This window comes from Gossypium hirsutum, chromosome A05 (genome assembly GCF_007990345.1).
Source record: "Gossypium hirsutum isolate 1008001.06 chromosome A05, Gossypium_hirsutum_v2.1, whole genome shotgun sequence".
In the NCBI taxonomy this organism is placed as follows: Eukaryota; Viridiplantae; Streptophyta; class Magnoliopsida; order Malvales; family Malvaceae; genus Gossypium; species Gossypium hirsutum.
In genome coordinates this window covers 16,943,752-16,961,673 of record NC_053428.1, presented here as the reverse complement: position 1 = coordinate 16,961,673, position 17,922 = coordinate 16,943,752, and the positions used below count along the sequence as shown (strand labels likewise).

The 17,922-nt window shown below is 35.0% G+C and overlaps 4 protein-coding genes, 1 long non-coding RNA gene and 1 other non-coding gene across 7 annotated transcripts; 4 read left to right on the top strand and 2 right to left on the bottom strand.

Moving 5' to 3' along the window:
• Positions 1–3,149: 3,149 nt before the first annotated feature.
• On the top strand, positions 3,150–3,916 carry LOC107958267 (uncharacterized). The gene is made up of 2 exons (XR_001700600.2): positions 3,150–3,360; positions 3,627–3,916. It is a non-coding gene; the product is annotated as an uncharacterized lncRNA (long non-coding RNA).
• Positions 3,917–5,248: 1,332 nt separating this feature from the next.
• LOC107958266 (uncharacterized) lies at positions 5,249–5,587 on the bottom strand. The gene has a single exon (XM_016893977.2). It carries the CDS (start codon positions 5,585–5,587, stop codon positions 5,249–5,251), a length of 339 nt encoding a protein of 112 aa, XP_016749466.1.
• Positions 5,588–6,955: 1,368 nt separating this feature from the next.
• On the bottom strand, positions 6,956–9,549 carry LOC107958263 (UPF0051 protein ABCI8, chloroplastic). Its single transcript, XM_016893975.2, has 2 exons — positions 7,980–9,549; positions 6,956–7,452 (listed from the first exon to the last, which is right to left on the bottom strand). Exons 1-2 carry the CDS (start codon positions 9,417–9,419, stop codon positions 7,234–7,236), a joined length of 1,659 nt encoding a protein of 552 aa, XP_016749464.1. The 5' UTR covers positions 9,420–9,549; the 3' UTR covers positions 6,956–7,233.
• A 1,553-nt stretch (positions 9,550–11,102) lies between these two features.
• Positions 11,103–11,175, top strand: TRNAR-UCU (transfer RNA arginine (anticodon UCU)). The gene has a single exon. It is a non-coding gene; the product is annotated as a tRNA-Arg (tRNA).
• A 180-nt stretch (positions 11,176–11,355) lies between these two features.
• LOC107958261 (uncharacterized) lies at positions 11,356–14,493 on the top strand. 2 transcript variants are annotated; one of them, XM_016893973.2, is made up of 2 exons: positions 11,356–11,482; positions 12,975–14,493. In XM_016893973.2, exon 2 carries the CDS (start codon positions 13,047–13,049, stop codon positions 14,343–14,345), a length of 1,299 nt encoding a protein of 432 aa, XP_016749462.1. In that variant the 5' UTR covers positions 11,356–11,482; positions 12,975–13,046; the 3' UTR covers positions 14,346–14,493. The 2 variants fall into 2 exon arrangements, with proteins under 2 accessions (XP_016749462.1, XP_040969590.1); XM_041113656.1 differs by lacking the exon at positions 11,356–11,482 and adding an exon at positions 11,595–11,860.
• A 285-nt stretch (positions 14,494–14,778) lies between these two features.
• LOC107958260 (zinc finger MYND domain-containing protein 15) lies at positions 14,779–17,689 on the top strand. The gene has a single exon (XM_016893972.2). The coding sequence runs from the start codon at positions 15,554–15,556 to the stop codon at positions 17,450–17,452; it is 1,899 nt and encodes a 632-aa protein (XP_016749461.1). The 5' UTR covers positions 14,779–15,553; the 3' UTR covers positions 17,453–17,689.
• The last annotated feature ends 233 nt before the right edge of the window (positions 17,690–17,922 follow it).

The following is a 17,922-nucleotide window of genomic DNA, read 5'->3' as shown; positions in this document are numbered from 1 at the left end:
TTTTAATTTGATTTTTTTATTATTAATGTTATTCTTTTTGTCTAGTAGAGCTTTTTTTAAAGTCAAAACCAAGAAATTTAAAAAAAAATTATAATGGGAAACATGGGATTTAAACTTTTAGGGTTTTTTTTTTAAAAAAATCTTAGTTGATTTGGGTTATTAATGATTTAAACAAAGACATATTATATATAAAAGTAAAATATTTGTAAATACTTCAATTAAATATAATACAAAGATGAAAATTTTGAGTTCAACCTATTAGAAACCACGTCATCAAGCACAGGGATTGAACCAACTTATTCCTTTAACGAAGCTTTCTGTTATTGCTTTTGGCCCATAAAACTACCATAATCTCATGGATCTTGGGTTTATGTTTTCGTATATAAACTATAATTCAAAGTGAAAAGATTTTAGAAATTTTTTGTTCCAAAATATTTTTAAATTATTAGAATTTAAATTCATTTATTTGAGTTGTAAACGACTAAATTGATAGATTCTGATAATTAAAATTTTAAGAATTTGTGTTGAACAATTGTACTCAATCGGCTCTAGTGCCTAAACGTTCATGTGCTCATTTGTTCTATGATGGATCAAAATGAAAATTGGGATTGGTTCTACACAAACCTCTCATAATTTGCTCGGGATTTCGATTGTGTGAGGAGGTGAGCAAAGCAAGGATGGAGTTGCATGGCCAAGTTCGTTGCAAAGAGTGGCAACAAATACGACGGGAGAAACCGTCTCTAGGCTGGTATTGAGTTAATACAGATGGTGCTAGGAGCAGTAATACTGGTCTTGCGTCTGTAGGGGAGTCATTAGAGACCAAAATGGTGCTTGCGTGAGGGGTTTGCACGTAACCTTGGTATTTGTCCGGTCATTGAAGTCCAACTGTGGAGGGCGTATGATGGGTTAAAGCGGGATTGGGATGTGGAAGTCAGTGCATCAAGCAATTAGAAATCTAATGAACATGCACTAGGAGATCAAAATCATGCACGTTTTCAAGGAATGGAACAAATCTTGCGCCATGCAAGTATCCTTGCAAAAGTTTATGCGCCCACCACTATTTTTTTTTTTGACATGTGGATTAATGAATATTGAGTAAATTAATAGAACTTTATTGTTTCTCTTGTTTCCTTTTCAATTTAGTCCTCCTCCTTCTTCACTTCATGTTGTATTTAGAAAATCTATGGTTAAAAAAGTATAAACACTAATAATTCTATTAAAAAGTATAAGGAAGAAAAGTTTTTCTCAAAAAATCTCATCTATTCTAATTAAGAATAGATGTCTTTCTCTTTATTTATATGTCATTAACCCTAAACAATTGAAGTTAAAAGTTGATTTCTATTATTACATTTGAGTTAGATATCCCACCATGAAACCGTTAGCAGTCAAACTTCTTATAATTTAACAAACTGAAGCTGTTTTAGGCTTGAAATTCAACTACAATCCGACCTTTATAATCTCATGATGTAAAAAACTCAAGCTGTTTTAATTCATATATGTTAATATTTACAGGCAAAAGTAGCACAAAACCAGTAATTCCCAAAAGCCAAAATGCCCAATAATAATACACCAAAACCGATCTCTCGATGTGTCACCAACATTTATAAATTAATTAAATCAGTTAGTGTTTATACTTTTAACCATAGAATTTGTAAACAGAACATGAAGTGAAGAAGGAGGAGTGAATTGAAAAGGGAACAAGAGAAATAGTAAAGATCCATTAATTTACTCAATATTCATTAATCCACATGTCAAAAAATTAGTGGTGGGGCACATAAAGGGTCGTACAATAGGGGTAGAGCAACTTTGGATAATAAAAGAAAATCATTTGCTTTTTTTGTTTTAGTTTTTTTAAACTCGTATTATAATGAAAAAAGTTATTTTATTTTTATTAAAATTTTATTGCTAATAAAAATTAAGTTGGATTGATATTGATATTTTTATAATTTTAAATAACAAAGACTTATATTATAAAATGTGATTTTTGTGAAACTTGCTTGTAAGTTAAAAAAGTTGAACTCCTTGCTTGATTAATAGGAGATCCTAATCTCATACAAAACTTGATAAACCCCAAAAGTTGGACTACTTATTGACGGACTTAAAATAAAGGTTGGAGTTGTTGATTAACATCAAAGCTTACTCTACCTTATAATCTGCTGGTAGAGATATAGATTTACGTTATTACGCTTAAAATGTTCGACAGGATTTATTAACCTATTATCATAATATTTTATTATTAAAATATTAGTCTGATAGAAATTATAATTTATTTTAATGTAATATACTATTTAATTTTTATTAAAAATTTTAGGTAACAAAATGATAGTTAATTTTTTATTATATATTTTTGAAAGTAAATTTTTTATTATTATGTTATTAATTATTAAAATAATTAAATATATTTAACATAAAAGATAAAGTAAATATAATTTGATAAATTTTAAAATAATAAAAATTCGATGTAAATTTTTCTTAAAAAATGTCATCAACTTATTAATTAATCATTTATTTGATTTCAATTTCTTAATTCCATAAATATGATAAAAGTGCTAAAAATGCAACATATATATGAAATTATTTTTAAATATAATTCTACGACATCAAAATATAATAAAAGAAAGTTCCTCATTAACTTAAAAGATTTACACTTTGAATCATTAATAATAACAATAATATAATTATGGATATTAAAAATATATAAATAACAGACGCAAAATCAAGAGGGTTGGCAGTTCCCCATATGTCTAAATTTTGTAAATTTCTTTTAGCTTTTTTGAAATTTTATATATTTTTTATTTTAAGATTATGATTAGTATTTAGAAAAAGGAAAATTTTGTGTTTGGCCCCCAAAGTTTTTTTTAATTTTTTTAAATTTAATTTCTTTTATAGCATTTATAATTTTTAATGATATATTTAGTGATATATTTAGTTTAATTTAGTAAACTAATACGAAATAGTATCTAAATATTAATTTGGTAAAAATAAAATTTAATAATTGTAATATCTAAGTATAAATAGTTTCTAAATATTAATTAGGTAAAAAATAAACTTAAATAATTTATTTTGTTTTCTTTAAATTTTGATGATTAAAATATCCAAATTTAAAAATATTTATCGAAAGTTGCTCCACTCTTTAGATATGTATTTTTATATAAATATCCCGACCCCTTTTATTAACAATTTTGATTTGGTTGTCTCTCTTTATCAACAATTCTGATTCATTGAATAAAAAAATTTATTATTAATATCTCTATAATCATGGTTATCGAGAATGATAAAGAGGTGATCAAGAAATTAGTGCAGATTGAGGAGAGGAGTCTGAAGTTGGATCAATAAGAGGATTGATTTCGTTTTCTTGAGGTTTGGTGTATCCTTTCTTTCTTTCTTTTTATTCTAACATTAGCATTTTTTATCGATTGAGGGGTTGTCAAGTCGAGGTATTTGTCCCATTCCGAAGTTGAAAGATTGTGTCGAGTCTTCGAGGAGTGCTTGTTGAAGAAAGATTTAAGATAGGTTGATTTTTATGTCAGAGATAATGTCTTTTATGGTTTTTCTCTTTCATTTTTTGAGGGTGATCTTTTACTAAATCTTGAATTTTATAGTTGGTTTAATTGCTGTGATTATAGGTTCGTGGTTTGAGAATGTTATTGGCGATGGGTGTAGCCGGTGGACTGGCTTTTCACGGATTGGTGGATCGACTTCCTGCTTGGTGATATATGGGCAACTTTGTGGAACGGTGTCCTCGACTTGTGGGGATTTATGAAGATTGCGAATTTATAAGGGAGTTTTCGTTCTGGTTTTGGCTTCTATTTTGTTCAATTTATTTTACTTTCAGGCGAGTATGTGTATTTTGCATCTGCTTGACGTGTTTTGCCCTTTGTTTGCCTTTTTAATTCAATAAATATTACCAACTTTCCCCTACTCTTTAGACTCTCAAATACTGGTATTATGCGTTGCTAAACTTGAACCCTTGTTTTCTCCATTACAAAATCTCGTTTATTCATTGATGTAAGCATCAAGATTCAGACCCACAAGCTCGACTCTATTTTTAACTCACTTTCGTCTTGCCACAAATTTCAACCCATATAAAACTCGGTTCATCGATCCCAAAAAAAACTTACCAGTCCAATCCATCACCAACGGTACATAAACATCAACTAACCTCAGTCAAAATCACGGGAAGCCCGTAGCCGTAAGAATTGTGAAGCATGACTTTTGACATACGAAATTTGAGGGGACAACGTGGTCCCGAGGTTTTATTTAATAGGTGCGCAGTGCATGAACAATGATGAGTGCATGAGTGCCAAAAGAGTTTGAGTAACTAATAATTTTTATTATTGCTAGTTTGACTGTATATTCATAGAATCATACAATACTCTATTTCAATGAGCTATTCAAGAACCCAAATAGATAAAAAGCAATATAAATACTTAAATGTTTAAATAGCATTAATTAGACCGGGGTGGTTGTCATTGGGTTGACCAGAAGCCAATTGGGCACCGGCATCGAGCGAATCAATAATTAAAGTAATTGATTGGGGACGTGGGAGAGTACAGTCAGGACAGTCCGGCGTGATAAGGATAGAGGGAAAATGTCTGGTTTGTAGCTAGATCCTTCAAGCACTCACTAAAGTACCAATCGTTTTCAAGCTTTTAATTCGGCTGTTTGGTTTATGGCCAACATTTCAGTAAATGAGTAAATTGCTGATTCTAATTCGAAGTTGAAACCCATGTGAGAGGCTGCTTCAAATCTCAGCTTGGGTCAATCATAAATCACGCTTGGATCTTACCATTTCTAAGCACCTAGCTGGAACCAGGATCACAATCTCATAATCCTCACTTTTTATTTTGGGGTTCATCTGAAAAAAAGAAAAAATATCAATGGAACAAGGATTTGTCCTCTATTACAAAGAAAACTTGTAAAATAAACCTTTCTTTCATGATGTCTTTGTATTATCCTTATGCTCTTTGCAGATCCAATTTTGAGTTTATTTCATCAAGGAAAAAAAAGGAAAGGAAGAATTTTCCAAATGATGATCTAATTCAATTCTCAACCAAACAAATTAACCCACTAGAAAGCTCTAATTTTGGCGACAAAGAAAAATGAAGCAATGCCGAGATACGAAAGGAAAAAGAAGAAGAAACTTGTTATTGCCAAAAAGAAGAAAACACGAATCATTCTTATATTTTACCAAAAAAAAAAACACAGAGAAAATGTGTATAATATAAAGGCCACATATATATATGTTTCAAGTTAACAAAGGGCGAGGAAGGGTGGCAATGGTTCCATGATGACTAGCAGGGTTAAACAAGCGTCTCCATGTTTTCAATTGATCTATAACCTGCTTGTAAACACCAGTTCTTGCTGCCGAAATACTAACCAACGCACTCTTCCTTAACTTCTTCAATCTTCTCCCGATCTTCACCTTTAGCCTACACAGTCTGATTCGTAGAAACGATGGTTTTCTTCTACAATCTGCTCGCTCCAGCACTTTGTGGATCAAGAACTGAGCTCGTCGATGGATTATCTCCTCTGGGTCTTCCTTATCCACCTTTGAGTAACCATTTGATCTCCTCAGAATCACCATTTTTGTTTTTTTGGGAAAGATTCTACTACCAGAGAGGGAGTTAAAAGAGAAACAATACGAGACCTTAGGTTGAAGCAATATTTATAGGGGGGATGTATCTAAGCTATGAGGATGTCATATGGTGCTGAAGCTGTACATGTGAAGCAATATTCATTAGATAAATTTAAAATAACAATAATTATGGAGAAATATAGGTTTTAAATTAGCTGGCTTTTTTCAATGTGAAAACTGACCTGCTCTGGGCTGCAATGCTCAGGAAACAACATGCCACTAGATAAGATAATTATTAAGCTTTTAATTGAATGCAGGTTAATTTAGAACTTATCAAATTAGGTTGGGTTTTATTTTATTTTAAAAATAAATGAATGAATGCAGATTAAGCATGAAGTACGTCGAAGATTATGACCTGAATTAGTTATGTAAATATATTTTAATCGTTGAAAATTATAGAAATCCAATGAAGAAATATTATCAATGAAAATTGAGGGTATTTCTACTTAATTAGACCTTATATGTTTTCCTGTTATTAATGTTTTCCTGTTACAAGATCAGGATATGTTAGTTTATTCATCCGCATGTAACAAAATAAACATTTCTTGCAAAATAAGATAAAATCAAGTTATTCATATGGTAATTCCGGTTATTTTTATAAATTTAATAATCACGTTGACCACTCTAAAGGCTTTATCCTAATCCCAATTGCAAGGAGAAATGGAGCACGTGGTGGAAAGCTGGATCAGCGCATATGATCCAGCTATTGATAGGTCTGAGAGAACGCCATATATGGAAAGTAGAACTCAAGAGTGAAGAGTGTAACAGAGATATCATTTCGGTGTTTTATTGGTCGGGTTGGGCCAGAGACAGAAAGGAGAAATATTAAAGTCAAAGGTAGCCGATATAAAACAGACCAAATTTCCACCGCCATGATATGTCATGAAGCATCTTTTGTAAGCAAACAAAGTGTCTACCGACTAGTTATGTTCAGATTGTACATTATCAAACACAGTTCCTGAAGCATGAGTCAGCCTACCAATTATGTGCTGATAAGCCATTGACTCAAAAGTAAATTGTTTTTCAATAATAAAAAGGACCAATTATTTCTAAATTCTTTTGAGAATTAACAAAGAAAGTGACAAGCATGGGAATGATAGAAGAGGTCTGCTGGTATCTACATCATCATCACAGTAATAATAATGGTTCAAGGGATAACCTGCTGGAAATACAAACAAGTTTTATTAACTTTGATGTTAACTTTCCCATTAGAAATGCAACAAACAAGATTCTAACATTGCTGGTGAATAATAGAATTACACCGACAGTTTACAAAAAAGCAAACTCATAAAAAAAAAGGATAATTATTTGGTAATATTGACATAAACTTATTGATCTTATTCCTCTCCACGGCAATACACATAATGGACTACTAAAATGCATGTAACACAGTTTTTCATGGTTTAAGAGATCAAATATATACACAGAGGTATATTCCAGGAAATACACTAAACAGCACTTCAGGAACAGCAAAGTACATTACAGCTAACTAGTCATTTGTAAAAAGATGCTAAGAGCTTGAACTTTATTGATTTCATTGACAAAATTATTTCATTGTCCAACTTGACCTCGGTTGAATAAAACCTTCATCATACTTAACCCACGGATCCCTCGAGCTTCAGACTCATGAGTTGGTTCACCTCAGCACCAAATTCATCAGGAAGCTCATTGAAAACGTCACGGCAAAATCCAGAAATCATGGCAGCCATGGCCTTCTCATAATCAATTCCCCTCTGCTGAAAGTAAAATAACTGATCTTCACCAATTTTGGAGGTGCTGGCTTCATGCTCAACACGAGCTGATGGATTCTTGACCTGTTTAATGACAGCAATCCAATCGTGAGTAACAAAATGGAGCATCTAGGTTCTTGATACAACAAATAACAACAATGAACGATAAATGGTATGTAATGGCACTGTGGGAAAAGTAACTATTACAGCACAAACATTCAAAAAAAAAATAATGAGAATAAAGTTCTATCCCAACTGGCATTCCACTGTTTCTTCATAAGAGGTTGAATAAAGCTCTAGTTGGTAAAACACGGTAATGGATTGATATTACAGAGCATGCATGGTATGGGAGTCAACATTGTTTCAGCAAGGAGTAATATAGTTCAGACACAGATGACAAGAAGTTGGATAGAAAGGAAAACATATGTATGCCAAAATATCAATCAAACAGTTTGAGGTTTGCAGCACTATGTTACATGGGTAAACAGGAAAAGCAAATAGGAAAGAAATGGGAATCACCTCTATACACAAAATATCAATAAAAACTTGTACAGAGACAAATATTTTCACAAAATATACGAGAAAGATGTCTAAAAATCAAATATTCGCACCTGGATGTAAGGGTAGGTGTTTGCAGCGGCATTGTCGCCGATAAGCATTGAATCACATTGTGATGAATTTCTAGCATTCTCTGCTTTTGATTGAACCTGAACAAGCCCCCTATAACAGTTTCTTGAATGTCCAACAGAAATACCCTTCGAGATAATCCTACTTCTTGTATTCTTCCCTTTGTGTATCATTTTTGTACCCGTGTCTGCCTGCTGATAGTTATTTGTGAGTGCTACAGAGTAAAACTCGCCCACCGTATCATCACCTTCCAAAACAACACTTGGGTACTTCCAAGTAATTGCAGACCCCGTCTCCACTTGGGTCCAGGATATCTTCGAACGATCTCCAGCACAAAGTCCACGCTTAGTAACAAAATTATAAATCCCTCCTTTTCCTTCCTCATCACCGGCATACCAGTTCTGTACAGTGGAGTATTTAATCTCTGCACCCTTAGCACAATACAACTCAACAACAGCAGCATGAAGCTGATTCCTATCATAAGAAGGCGCCGTACATCCTTCTAAATACTCCACAAAGCTTCCCTCATCAGCAACAATCAAAGTCCTCTCAAACTGCCCAGTTTCCAATGCATTAATCCGGAAATAAGTCGAAATTGGCATCGGGCATTTCGTATCCTTTGGAATGTAACAAAACGACCCATCACTAAAAACAGCTGAATTCAAAGCTGTATAATAGTTGTCCTCACTAGGCACAACTCTCCCCAAATATTTCCTAACTAAATCAGGGTACTCCCTAATTGCCTCGGAGATCGAACAAAAAATGACCCCAGCCTTTTCTAAGGTCTTCCTATGCGTAGTAGCAATTGAAACACTATCAAGAACCGCATCAACGGCGACATTAGCCAATCGATTACGTTCATTCAAAGGGACACCCAATCTATCAAAGTACTTTAGAAGTTCAGGATCAGCCTCATCTAAGCTATTCAGAGCTGGCTTCTTTTTGGGCGCAGAATAATAACAAATATCTTGGAAATCAATCGGCGGGTACCGATTATCAGACCATTTGGGTTCTTTCATTTTCAAAAATTTCTCATAAGCATCCAACCTAAGCTCCACCATCCAATCAGGTTCTTCCTTTAAAGAAGAAATTAAACGGATTGTTTCTGCAGAAAGCCCTTTGGGTATCGCAAAAGAATCGATATCCATAGTAAAGCCAAACTTCTTATCATAATCACGGTTTCGAAGAATTTCCTGGATTTTGTCATCGTAGGATTTACCTGATGAAGAGCTGGGATCTGACGTGAGAGTTTGAGGATCGAAACCAACATCTGCTCTGACCTTCAAAAGCCTTGAACTTTGGAGTTTTGGGGTTATGGATTTGACGGAATCGAGCTTTGGGAAGAAGCCTTTAAGGAACTTGGTTGAATCGGAAGTAGGCTGTGGTGAGAAGCTGGAAATGCCGTTGGCTAGGAAGGAAGACATGGTTACGGCTGTGGTTTCAGGATAGAGAAAGAAAGCACCAGAAAACAAACAAACAATAAATAAAAGGAAATTAAAACAAACGTGAAATTTGAAATGACTAGCTTCTGGTTTCTATCTAATTTCTTTTTCTTTTTTTTTTTGTCTTAATTTTTCTTGGCTATGATATTGTTAGATGGTCTTGTGGGCAACACGCACTCGCCACAGAATTTTTTTTGTAGGACCCATCAAGTTAACACGTATTAGTAAGAGTTTTAGATTTAGTTTTCATATTTGAAAATTAGTTTTTTATTTTCGGATTTAAAAAGTTAGATTTAGTTTTTATCGTTGTTAAAATAATTTTATTAAAATTTTTAGTGTAATATTAAAAATAAAAAATTAATATTAAAAAATTTATTAGAATTTTTTTTATAAATCACTCAATCGAAATAGTAATGACTAATTTTTTTTAAAACAGTGCTTTTAAAAAATTAATGTAGTAACTTAATTGAAATAGTTAACAATATTAATTGTTTAAATTAATTAATGATGCTATAAGTTATGTAAAAAATTAAAGGGTTAATGACATAAATGACTCCTATACTTTAAAGTTTTTTCTAATGTGACCTCTATACTTTCAAAATGTCGAATTAACCCATTGTACTTTATTTCTGTTAGTTAAAGGGGCACATGAACCAAGGGGCGTTGCTTGTGCCCAATTAGACGCTTATGAGCAATTAACCATTTTTTATTTAGAAAATGGAAATTTAACCCAAATATTAAAATCCATTCAAAACCTTGGTTTGATTTTGAGATTAGAAAGGAGAGGGGTTACGTATCAAAATAACAGTGATGGTTTTGAGGGAAAACAAAATAAGAGAAGATGACACGAAGATGGAAAAAACAGAATAAGAGAGAAAGGTGAGAAGAAAGAGGGAAAAAACAAAGGAACAAAAGACAGATGAGAAGAAGAAACGAAAAGGGGAAAAACTAACAAATGAAAAGGAAAAAAAATAAAAAGGACAAAGTATAGATTTGTTATAAAAAATAAAATTTATATTTTTAATTTAATTCTAAAAAACTCAAAAAAAGGACTAATTGCTGAATGGTCCTTAAGCTTTAAGTCAAAAAGTCAACAATGGTACACGTGGCATCCTTTGATTGGGCCGCGTGCCACATCAGTATAAAAGCTGACGCTGTTAGGATCAGGGGCCATTTAGCTAACGGAAATGAAGTACAGGGGTTAATTGAACATTTTGAAAGTATAAAGGCTACATTAGAACAAACCCCAAAATACAGGGGCCTTTTTACCATTAATCCAAAATTAAAATATATTGACTAAATCACAAGTCTCAACATAGTATAGAGTCAAAATTAAAATTTGACCCTTGTCTTATAATGTAAAAAAAAAAAAATCTTATGCAAACCTAAAAGAAATGGAAAGTCATGTGTTGGTTTTTAAAATTTAGGTATTCAAGTTATATATAACTACGTATATTTTAATTGAAAAACTAACGATATTAACTATTTGGACTAATTAATAACATTATAAAGCTATAAGGACCAAATTATGTGAGAAATTAAAGTATGTAGTTTAAATATCAAATTTAAGCTATTAGAGGGATCAAAACAGATTTAACCATTTGTAAAATGGAGAAAAGAAAATAGAGGTAAAAATATAGGTGTGACTCCATCCAACAAAAAAAAGCACCTGTGGCCTAATGGATAAGGCGTCTGACTTCTAATCAGACGATTGTGGGTTCGAGTCCCACCAGGTGTGATTTAAACGATTTTTATTTTTGGGTTCGAGCAGGCTAAAAGTCCAGTTTTCTTTTTTGGGCCAAGTTCATGTTCTTTTCTGTCGATTTCTCTTTTAACAATTTAACGAATTGAAGCCCAACTAATGGCCCAAAAACACTTGATTGCCTTTCATGTTTCGTCGCATTACGGTTTTTATATTATCCCGCGAACTAAACAGCCACTCCAAAGAAATCAGAAGAAAAATCAGCAAATTTTCGATTTGTTTATTGATGAGCTCACCACCCATTTTCCACTAACTGATTCGGAATCTCTCGTAAAAACAAAAGGTACGTTAATTTTCTTTTCTTTTCTTTTAGAAACTGTAGTTTACCTTATGTCGTTGCGTTTTGATTACTGAGTTTGTTTTTCTTTTCTTTTCTTTTCTTTTCCTTTTACATTTTGATTGAATGAGTAAGAGACTTGTATTTGGGATTGTGTCTTAGTTCTTAACTTAGACAGATTCATTTTCCTCTTTAAATTGTGAAGAAGATGGTTTTGTTCTTTTGGACTCGTTGTAACTTAGGAATGTATTCAACAGGGTGTTCCTATGTTCATTCTTGCCTGATTTGGGTTATGATTATGGGTTCAAATTTTCTCATATTTGAGGGTGTTTCTTGATCCAAGAATTACGTCGTTTTGTTGGAAAAAGGTCATCAAAGGTGTAGGTTGGTGTGCGTTGTTTTATTGAATGATTCCATGTTTTTATGTTTGTTATGCATAGATATTAGAACTGTCCCTTCCATCTTTTGTCGGTGATTGTGATGTTCCGTATATTCTCTTTTTACATCAAAGTTGTAGCTCTATTGAGTATCATATCATGTTGGAAATTGTTTAGAGGATGAACTTTTGGTTATCTCAAGTCTCAAAATCCTTCGATAGTGTGAGACTTGGGTTAAGAAATCATAGATCAAAAATGGGAATTTGTTTAGCATTTCATTGGCAGATATGGCCAACCGGTACATTGCTGTTGACAAAATGTTAAAGGAATAGACGAAACAAGCAACATCTATGGCTTGAACTTTGGGCCTTCATCATGATATCAAATCTGTACTAGAAATTCTTGGTCATGCTTAGACTTCTATACACCCTTCACAGACAATATCTATATTTTGATTTTATCCCGCCTGGTATATTTGTAGAGGTGGCAAGGTCTAAGGTCCTGACATCCATAGCATTTATTTTGTGATTTTGTTCCCAAACTTGTATTGATTAAATTTAAAACTCTTCAACATCTTAAACAAACTGAGACCTTTGAAGCATTTAGTAACTTTATTGTCTGCTTAGGTGCCCAAATTATGTTCCCTTATATTTTTGTATTTGCATCCATCTGGCTTTTTATTGAATCTACCTATTACATTGGTGACCTTCTTGATATGCATATCTCAGTTCACCAGTAGCTCCTTTTGTTGAGTACGTGATCTTTGCTGTTCAAATCTAACCCATTTATATACTATCTGTCACTTGAGAAAATTAAGACATTAATTCCTTTGTGGCATTGAGCACTTATTTAAATAAAAATATTAGGCCAAAACCTGGGGCCTACTCCAAGAGAACACTTAGCTATAGCACCAATAGGCAAACTTTATGTTAATAATAATCCAGAGGACCTGACGTTATATAGTCTGGTATATTTGATTCTTGTAAAATACTGTTTACTAGCATGGCAAAAGAAGTGGTAATAGTGTTGATTAACTATGTTTTTCTACCATTTTCCTAGTGCATTCAGCTCTCGATTGAGCATATGGATGACAAAAGTTTTTATTACTCTCATCATTGCAGGTAAACGCAGGAAGATTATTGACTAGGATTTGTTATAAGATAGCTTAAAGGAGGTTGTGCATCCATTTGTGGATGATGAGCAACCAGAGTCAAGGGGCGAGCATATCTTTGACAGAAAATCCCCCTGTAAAGCGGAGACGTGGGCGTCCACGTAAGGATGATAGTATTCAACGGGACAGCACACCTCCAACACCTGCAACTGAGAATCTGAAAAACAAGCAGAGTGTGGGAACAAGCGACCCTACGTCTAATGAAATGGTAGGTCAGATGGTTTCTGGTGTCATTGAAGGTTCATTTGATGCTGGATACCTTCTTAATGTTAAGGTTTGTGATACCGACATGCACCTTAGGGGTGTTGCATTTCTACCAGGGCGATTCACTCCGATTACTGCTGAAAATGATGTGGCTCCGCATGCTAAGATGTATGAAAGAAATGATATTCCTATCCCATTGGTAAACGCACAGGGTCATCTCCATGCTGTGAGTCCTTCATCAGGGAAAAGTGCGAAGCCTGTTGAGGATAAAAACGATGCACCTAACCTTCCAGACCAAGGTCTACAAATTGGGCTTTGTTCTGGTGCCATGGCTGCTAGTAAGAGCCAATCTGCCTGTATTTCAATTCCTCTAGCTAGTAACTTGCCAATTAATGACACTGGTCTTCCCGTGGGGCAAAAGGTCCTGCAAGACCGAATGTTAGATTCCGGATTGCAGACAGATAAAGCTGTGGGACGGAATCAGTCACTGCTGGGATTTGAAGCCTTAAAGCAGATGAAAGGACCAAATATTAGCGTGGAGGCACTTAATACATCTGAGCCAGTGTCTGCAATGTTTACTGCTGATGTGCCAGCCGCTAAGATTGTAAATCCAAATCCTCAAGTTGATGACCAGGCCATATGTTCTGATCTTAAGTCACAGGAATTGTTTCATGATGATGTGAAAAACCTTGACCTTGGTAACAACCAAACTCCCAAAATTTCTGAGCCTGAAGCTCAAGCCGATGGTGGTGAACCCACTCAAACCAACTTGTTCGAAAAACAGGCTTCATCCAGGCAAGATGTAGATATTTCTCAAGATACTGAATTGGAGCTTGCTACAAAGATAATTGGTGGAGTTGGCACGTCTCACATGGATGGATTATCTGCAAGTGAGGCTGCCACAACTGCTACGACAGTTTCATGCTCTGAGTCAATGACCAGCCAACCAGTAATGATATTTGGAGTAGAAACCATCCCATCTGAGCCAAAGCCTGCGGCTGAAGAAATTGTTCCAGAAATGGTTGTACCTGAAGATAGTACTAGTTCCTTAATGGCGGCTGACACCAATGGTGTGGAATCTAATGCCAAAGATGCCATCCCACCACCACAATCTTAGTTTTCAAGTTGTCAAACTAAAAACAGAAAAGGAACGAGCTTTACAGTCAAAAGTCTTGATGAATGATTAGTGTTTAATTCATTACTGAGTATAGGTGACATTGGGGGTGGTGTTTAGGTACCCTTTCTCAAATTTGGATTATTTGCAATTGGTACTCTTTGCAATCTACCTTTAACATCAAGCAGTCGACATTGTGTGCAACTGTGCATGGTTTCAGGGACATTTTTTCTTTCTTTTTTTATTTTTATAAAAAGAGAAAAAGACCCATAAGTTGGGCAGAAAATTTGCAACTGTCATTGTAATTATATAACGCTTAACTGTATACCATTCCTGACGACGAGGCTCATGGTTTGAGTGAGAAAGGTTTTGTTAGGAAAAGCTTAGGAAAATACTGTCGTAGTTCTTTTTATTATCAGCAAGTGAAAAAGTACTGCAATAGTTTGGAAAAGAAAAGCTTTCAAAGAATGGGAACGTAAGCTGATATGGTGTTTGTCAAAATGACTGAAATAGGTTTGTTTGTTACCTATTTAAATGGGTAACTAAAGGTTAAGTAGGAGAAATACATATCAAAATTTATATAATTTAAAGATATCACTTTTAGTCAAGGAAATATTAAATATGTTATTTAAGGTATATTTTGATAATTTTACATGAAATCAGAGGGGTTTTTTTTTCTTTTTCTTAAAATATGGGCTAATTTGGGTTTTTACAATAACCTTCTAATTGTCTCGAATCAGTTTCCTTTTTGGTCTTTTACTTGAAGTGTACGCTGTACAAACTGTAAACTCTTCGGTCTGAAAGTTAAAAGGCAACGGATCTTTGACAGCTCTTCCACTCTTTTGAATCTGAATGTTGAAGGAGAATTCTAGAGTACAGCTAATACATTATATGAATTTTTAACTTTTTGTCTTCCAAATTGAGGTAATTGACTGGTTTCCATTCTTGCTTTTAACTCGTTCATCTTGCCTGGTAGTCAGAATTTCCTTCTTTCTAGGTTTTAAGCAGTTTTAGCGTGTATAGCAATTACTTGCTGGAATAGCTGCTCTTTACTGAATATGCTTGGAGAAAATGCTGGGTTTAAAGTGATTATCTTATGAGATCTCTTGACAGATTTTGACTGATTTCATCTTTGCAACTGGAATTGTTATCTTTTATCTCGTTTTCTAAGAGACATCCAGGATTTTGCTAGATTTCATACTAGGGTCGGAATGGATTTACATTTGAAGAATCTGTTTGATAGATTCCAGGAGCAATTTGGTTCTGGTCCTGGTCTCGGTCCTGGATCCGGGACGTGCCTTATGAAGGTAGAAGGCATTTCTTCCAACTTTATAAAGCCCTTATTTAAAGCCTCTGCTGCCTTATATAGAACTGAACCTTGGAGAAGATTGCGCCCAGGGCATTTGTTTGGTGTCCGAGTCGGGAAAGATTCGGATTGGTCAGGCAAAAAACAGCCTTTTCCGTGTTCCCAGTTCATTGGAGGAGATGGTGGGGATATTGGGTTTTATATGTTTAGATCTGAAAATGATGCTAAGAAGATGACAGGCTTAAGGGAGACTATTCGAGTTCCAAATGTTGAGCTTTTGAGGGTCACGTACGAGCTTGAGACATTAATGTTTCCTTCCAACCGCAAAATGATCAAGTCATTGTCATTGGAAGCATCTGGGAACGATCGGTTTCCTGTTATTGATGTCGCACGCTGCACATCTTCTGGTGAGCTTCAATTTAGGAATCCTACCCTGGAAGAACTGAAGTTTGTCTATGCTTTCATGAGAGCCATTTCCTTGGTGCACCCATTGCTTCAGGCAGATAAAGAAAGCGGTCCAAACTGGACAAGGTTGATAAGTTTTGACCCCTTTATCGAGACGGTTGACATTCAGTGGCCTTCAGAAATGGCTAGAGGTCATGAGCTTGTTGCTGTTACAATCTCACATCCACCTGGTCAGGCATATGAAGAAAAGATAAGTTCAACCACCAGCTCAACACCAACCAAGTATGCAGAGCCTCCAGATGAGGTCACCTTCATGGATATTAGAGTAAACTCAAATTCAAGCTCAATCCATTGTGCAATGTGTGAGAAAGAAGTTCATGGAGATCAATCTCTCTGCTGTGGGCGATGTCGAGCAGTGGTCTACTGCACTTCTCTCTGCCAAAAGCAGCACTGGAAGGAGTCACATAAAAGCATGTGCGGTCTGTACAAAGCTATGATGGAAAGGGAAGAAGAGCTTGTAATGAAAATCTTCATGTTCCCTTGCTCTGCTGCCCAACCTTGTAAATGGCTTGAATCATTGGGAATCCATCAGAAAGGGATGTGGAGAAGGAAGTGCAGTTGCTACTCTCACTGCCCTTTTGGTCTCCTTCCAGTTAAAGGTGGGTTATGGGATTCTTGGGGTGGGCTAGATGATGAAGAATACCCTGGTGATTTGCCCTTCCACAATCAACTTCGAGATGGGATCTCTAGCCCTATCCTTCTTTCTGGTTGGTCCGAGTACTATAACCTTCGGTCCCTGTCATTGTCGAGCCCTGTTGCTGATATTCTTTCCCACCCTTTGACCGTTTATCATATATTGACGGCTCTCAGTATCAATACAAAGAATCTTTTACTAAAGGGAAAGGAGGTGATTCTTCACTACCTGGGGCCTGAAGGGGAGATGGATTGGATGCCTGCATTTTCTGAAATCAGTCACTTGTTAAACGGGTTGGGTAATATACAAATCATTATGGTAGGACCTGAAGTTCCGACAAACTTGTCAGGTACCACGTCAGGAATTAGTAGCAGAGTTAGGGTGAATCTAGTAAGGGGTGTTTATCAGGAAGAAGCCACCTACTTGCCTTCCCCCCATGTTATAGTTGCTCTGAACTGTGCATTGGATAGGTATTCCAGCTGGGGTGGTGCTCTTGATCTGATTAAAGCCATCGGCGTCCCTGCTTTCTTCACTGAGCAATCTGAAATTTTGTGTGCAAATGCTAAACAGGTTCTACGTGGTGCTGGACTACATATCACCCACCCAGTGACACCTAATCCCTTCCGTTCCCCGGTGAAGAATCACGATTCTTCCACCAATCTTCCTTCGTACAGCAATGGATTTGTGTTGGGGGTAAATGCATGACTCAAATTTCAGGCACTGGACACCGGAACCTAAGTTTTTTCATGATTTTATTTTAGAAGTATATATTGAATGTTGTTAGCTGCTTTACCTACTGATAAGATATTGGCTGAGAGACAATCTGGGAATGAAATTCTTATTGCAAGATAGGCTGTTTCCCTTATTGAGTTGAATACAATGATGTAAACTTTATGATTTTTCCATCACTTCTGATTAATAAAAACTATGGCTGTGAACGAACTTTTTGTCCCTCCTCTGACTGAAGCTACCAGATATTATTCTGCTTAACTTGGTGGTAAATTTCATTATTATAGTCGGACAGTTTTCTGTTTTCTTTGATTTTGATAAGACTGTTTCTAAAGTATCTGAGACCATTAGGGAATTAGCAATCTGAGACCATTAGGGAATTAGCAATGGCATATATGATTTTGACTGCAATAATACGACTGTTTCGTGAGGAAATGAGAATCGTG

What these genes read in the sequence shown, in the direction of transcription:
- LOC107958266 (XM_016893977.2), bottom strand. Translation starts at nt 5,587, where the DNA reads ATGGTGATTCTGAGGAGATCAAATGGTTACTCAAAGGTGGATAAGGAA.
- LOC107958263 (XM_016893975.2), bottom strand. Translation starts at nt 9,419, where the DNA reads ATGTCTTCCTTCCTAGCCAACGGCATTTCCAGCTTCTCACCACAGCCT. An exon ending in ACACCTACCCTTACATCCAG is followed by an intron (nt 7,453 to 7,979) that starts GTGCGAATATTT and finishes GTCATTAAACAG; the next exon opens with GTCAAGAATCCATCAGCTCG.
- LOC107958261 (XM_016893973.2), top strand. Translation starts at nt 13,047, where the DNA reads ATGATGAGCAACCAGAGTCAAGGGGCGAGCATATCTTTGACAGAAAAT.
- LOC107958260 (XM_016893972.2), top strand. Translation starts at nt 15,554, where the DNA reads ATGGATTTACATTTGAAGAATCTGTTTGATAGATTCCAGGAGCAATTT.